Source organism: Diadema setosum, chromosome 20 (genome assembly GCF_964275005.1).
Source record: "Diadema setosum chromosome 20, eeDiaSeto1, whole genome shotgun sequence".
In the NCBI taxonomy this organism is placed as follows: Eukaryota; Metazoa; Echinodermata; class Echinoidea; order Diadematoida; family Diadematidae; genus Diadema; species Diadema setosum.
The window spans coordinates 19,959,968-19,965,103 of record NC_092704.1 but is presented as its reverse complement, the minus strand read 5'-3'; the positions used below and the strand labels follow the sequence as shown (position 1 = coordinate 19,965,103).

Here is a 5,136-nt window from a genome sequence, read left to right as displayed (position 1 = left end):
CACCAAATTTGTGACGCCTGGGGGTACGGTTCTGAAGTTACATGACTTTTTGTACATGCACGTGAGGCCAAAAATGGCTAAAAAATGTGATTTTGTGTACAAAGTCAATGCAAATTGAGTTTTTTCACATGTTCATATAAATATGCTTATTTTTACTCTCATGGCTAAAATTAGTTTGTTTTAGGAGTATTATGCTTTAAAAAGTCTCTGTGACAAATTTTGTTACAAAAAACAACAAAAACAAAAACTCGAAAAAACAAAGAAATGCATAAGAAATTCATGAAATAAAATAAATAAGAAAATAATTTGATACCGAATTTTTTTTCAAGTACATTTGCTAAGAATGCCACAAAGAATAATTATACCAAAAATGAGCACTTTTGAGCTTTATTTACTGATTTAGATGAAAGATTCTGATTTCTCGCATAAATTATCATAATTAATCAAAATAAAATACAAGAAGACTATTTTCTAAAATTTAAAAACACGATCTTGTAGATTACATCGCACACTACCATTGTGCAAAGTTCTGCGGCGATCGCGCAATCCACTGCCGAGATCTTGGGGGGGGGGGGGGGGGGGGGGGCCTTGAGGCCCCCCCCCCCGGTTTTCAAGCTACCAAAATAGCCCAGTCTTTTTAGGGTTAAGATGTATGTGTACAATGTAAGCAAAACGCTAATAAAGTGATACCTTGTTTAAAGCAACATTATTTTTTGACTAATCACAAACATTCAAGGAATTACATTGTAAATGCATGGAAAATAAGAAAGCAAGGTAACTTCATTCCAATGGATAAGTTTAATGGAATACAGTATTTTACAATCTCTATTTACATCAAACAGTACATTCATAGAAACACTAATTGCTAAATATGAGTTTCCCATGTACATGTTTATGAATGGAATTCAATTGTTTCATAATAAAAGAAACAGACATAATAATTATGTCAACATTTCATTTCAAGCACAGATAATATTCACGTTTTGATATTTGCTTGTTTTATTTTTTATTATGACAAAATTAAAAAGTGACAATGTGAAAAACAAAAACATAGATATCACAAAACTGAATGAATTTAGTGAATACATCTAGTGCCAAGATGGGTTGGTCTCATTTAATACATTTTTATATGTTAGCATTTTCCACCAAGGGAACCTGCCAAATAAAAGTAATCAGATATACATGTAATTATGTGACCATGTTAAGTCAGTTTCATGCCATTCCCTCTCCTTTTACACCTGAAAATAAAATATGATCACACAAGAGCAGAGTATATGCTCCCTACTTAATACATAAATGCACATGTTCAAATGGTCTCATCACATTCACATGAAGCGTCCACATGTGCAAAAATGAATTTGAATTTTCCACCTTGAAACAGCTTCTTCAGTTAGTGTGCTATACGTCTCTGATGCATTGCAATGTTTCACCACAGAAGTTACTGGTAAGCCCACATCTTAAACAACAGCTCCAACATGTGCACACATAACACGGCCACCCAATATGGCTTCATGAACAGTGTGCCCCTGGCAAAGAGTGTTCGTAGAGTTATTGTCATATGAGTCGGTGTGCAGGAAGACCTTTTCAGTGGTTTGAAATGTAGATGGTCTTGTGTTTCTCTAAGAGCTCAATGTCCCTTTCCAGCTGTTTCATTTCCGCCTCCATCCGCTCCTTCCTCGCCTTCTTGGGTGCTGTGTCCGTGACAACGGAGAGACCCTGGTACTGGTGGTGGATCTCTTCCCAGTTCTTCTTGAGACCATCCATAATGGCCCTGCGCTCCTCTTCCGTCAGACATTTCATGGCACCGCGCCTGTAGTGCTCGCGGATGTACTCGTCATACTCCTCCTGCGCTCTCTCCACTTCTTCCTTGCGTTTCTGCAGGTAGGTTGGCACCTCCCCGTAGCCCTGTGAAATAATGCAAGACATGAGCAAAGTTGTTGAGAAGTGTACAGTATGTATAACATGCAGGATGCACAAAATAATTACAGCAACATACAAATGTGAAGCCTTCATGTAAGAGAACCTTATTTCATTCAAAGAAAATTAAATTTGGTTTAATCAAAAGAGCACTGTAATCAAAACTATGTACTGTACGAGCTGAAATTTTCGCGGTGGTTTTATTTTCGTGAATTTCGCGAATCGCCTTTGAACCGCGAAAATAACAACACGCGAAAAATAACAACACACGAATAAGTAAGTTCAGTTAGAAAAGCATGCAAAAATGTACTCCGAGTAGCAATTCGCGAAAACATCTGTACGCGAAAATTTCAGCTCGTACAGTATACAAGCATGTACTAAGTGTACTGAAAATTCATGTCACTTTCCTCTTTCTTTCTTCAAACACAGCCTTGTCTAGGATATTTTGAAGGCCACTTTAAAACACAAACTTATAAAGTAAACTTGCTGCTCTATGAAACATAGATTGTTAACAGCCCTGTGGATCAATTCCCTCCCCATATGTGTATTAGTGCATAACATATCACTACCATACAGGTGTAGTACATGGAGCACGTAGATGTGGATTCAATGTACTATTGTGACAAAAAAAACACAAACCCAAAACAAAACAATACAAAACAAAACAGAACAATCACTAGCTAAAAGAAAATACAAAAATACAAAACCTATGAAAATACAACATACGAAATAATAAAACAAAAATGACATGCCAGGAACAGTATGAACATGTATAATGTACAAGTGTATGCCTTTGTTTCAAGTTTGTGGGGTCAATGCCCTTCTCATCTCAACTGATGACACAAGCTCAGCCCATGCATGTTGGAGATTGCACCATTAGCCTACTCTCCTACACTGTAGTTCATGCATCATGGTTAAATGTACTGTACTCCTCACCTTCTTCTTGACATATTTGGGCATCAGGCCTGATGGAGTAAGTGGATGTGTTGCCCCATTCACTGTGTCAACAAAGTTTGCAGCTGGTTTCTTTGGGACTGACATGATGTTTTCCACAGCATTTGTGGTGACAAAATTCTTGTTGGACTTGAGACCCATGAGAGGCTTTTCTTCTCTCTTGGGCACGGCTGGCCTCCTGGTATCCTCGTCTGGGTACTTGAAGGGCTTTTTCCCAGGCAGCTGGGGCTCCTTGGAGTGTTTCTTCACAAACTCTTCTGGTTTCTTCAGCTCCACTTTTGCAGGCCCCATGGTCTTATTTGGTGCCTTGTTTGACTTGACCTCAACTTTAACTGTGCTCTTGAACTTTGAGTTGTACCTGTGGAATGCAAAAACAGAAGAAAAAAAAAAATCATGTTTTAGTTTACTATAATATGCAGGTCAATCATATTCATAGTAGAGTCACAAGTGTGCTTTGCTATTTGGAATTCGAAAAAAAAAAAACACCCAGAACTGAGAATGAGATGCACTACGTACTGTACCCTATACGTACAATTGTAGAATGTAACATAGAGCCTACGTACATTGTAGCTAGTAGACTACCCACGTCTTTTGAAAGCTACTGTATTAACTGCCACTCTAACGACAAACGTTACAGTTTCAGTACACTCTATAATTCAGTCTGCAAGACAACTACATTTTCTGTAGTACAATTTGTTTTCATCAACAATGTGCATACAGTACTATTACACAGTGTGTATGAACATGTATTATGTATTTGATGTACAATGTATAGTATGTATGTATGTATGTATGTATAGTATGTATAGTATGTACATGTACAATTTAATCAATTTGATCATTTGGGTGACATGAAACTTATCTTTGTAGGGCCTAAGTGTTAGAATGTTATGGTTAGATTCTAGAATTAAGAACATGAAGAATGGAGACAGAGTTTGTATGAGATGTGTGCTCCTCGCTTTGTTTGTAGATAACATTCTAACAATTACAGATAATTCATTGGACCAGGGCAGGGGTGTATCCAGGATTTTTTCTGGGGGGGGGGGGGGTCGTAATCACAATTTTTGGACAAAAACAAAAATGTCTTTTACAAAAAGTGGACCTTTTGACAATTTGGGGGGGGGGGGGTCGTATTATGGGGAGACCAAACATGCACTTGTTATCTGTAAATAAATTTTAAATGTTCTAACTTGTTAGAGATCTATTTTCTAACTTTGTGTTCAGACGTCTAGAATTTCTAGATCACCCCGCTTCTCAACCGTGGGCCGCGTCGGAAGCTCTCGCAGGTGGGCCGCGATGTCGGCCAAAAATCAAATGAAAAAGAAGATTCGTATCCAAATACTGAGCCTCAAAAAAAAAAAATAAATAAATACCCTAAATAAAAATAAAAAATGTGGGAGACAAGGGCTGAAAAAGGTTGAGAAGGGCGGTGGAATATTTCTAACTCCGTTAGACGGTCTAACAACGTTTGGTCAACTTCCAGTCTATCCAGATTCTAAAAAAATTGAAAAACTGAAGAAAAGACTCGATCGGCGATGGTTTCGTTATTCAAATTTACCTTGGTTGCTTCTCTGGTTTCACCTCTTCCTGAGGAATGAGATTGTAGATACTTTCCTCATACATCATTGCCATGGTGATACTCCTTATGGAGAAAGTAAGATGAACAACAGAAGGCCTAAATGCGATTTTAGTGATTCTTCTCGAGGTTTTGCTCCTCTGCTCAGCTCACAAGCTTCAGTTGCGTACCACTATAAACACGTTAGAACTCAATTCATGTATTGAACACTATGGCGCACAGACGTAATCTTGCTGTACACGTTCCACGGTGGTAGCCCATGTATGTTATTGTATCTCACACTCTCCGCATCGCACGCATAGCATCGAGTACACGGCAAAACACTCGCAGCGTATTGGCGTTGTCAAGAGAGGTGAAACGTCACGATCACTATGGCTACGTACTAGGCCAAAATATCGAAACGCCCTCTACGCCAACACCGCATTTGCAAGTGCAGGTTCTGTCCACACTGTGGTTCTGTCCTATCTTTAGTTCGGTGATGCACTATTCAGCTATTACTCATATCAATGACAGTGTCATCTGTCATATAGTTTTCGAAATATTTAGGATCAAAAGTGGAAATTTTTTTTGTATCACCTACTTGTAGCAAATTGATCTTGACGGCATGTGAAGAACTGTTCGGAGATGAAAGAGAGGAAAGAGGAAAAATGTTTGAGATAGCGTCTTATCAATGTTGCATTTTTTTTCCA

The 5,136-nt window shown here is 38.2% G+C and overlaps 1 protein-coding gene across 1 annotated transcript; it reads right to left on the bottom strand.

Moving 5' to 3' along the window:
- Window positions 1-782: 782 nt before the first annotated feature.
- LOC140243359 (enkurin-like) lies at window positions 783-4,726 on the bottom strand. Its single transcript, XM_072323036.1, has 3 exons — window positions 4,430-4,726; window positions 2,854-3,229; window positions 783-1,905 (listed from the first exon to the last, which is right to left on the bottom strand). The coding sequence occupies exons 1-3, from the start codon at window positions 4,501-4,503 to the stop codon at window positions 1,585-1,587; spliced, it is 771 nt and encodes a 256-aa protein (XP_072179137.1). The 5' UTR covers window positions 4,504-4,726; the 3' UTR covers window positions 783-1,584.
- Between the last annotated feature and the right edge of the window lie 410 nt (window positions 4,727-5,136).

What these genes read in the sequence shown, in the direction of transcription:
- LOC140243359 (XM_072323036.1), bottom strand. Translation starts at nt 4,503, where the DNA reads ATGGCAATGATGTATGAGGAAAGTATCTACAATCTCATTCCTCAGGAA. An exon ending in AAACCAGAGAAGCAACCAAG is followed by an intron (nt 3,230 to 4,429) that starts GTAAATTTGAAT and finishes TGCATTCCACAG; the next exon opens with GTACAACTCAAAGTTCAAGA. An exon ending in CCAAATATGTCAAGAAGAAG is followed by an intron (nt 1,906 to 2,853) that starts GTGAGGAGTACA and finishes ATTATTTCACAG; the next exon opens with GGCTACGGGGAGGTGCCAAC.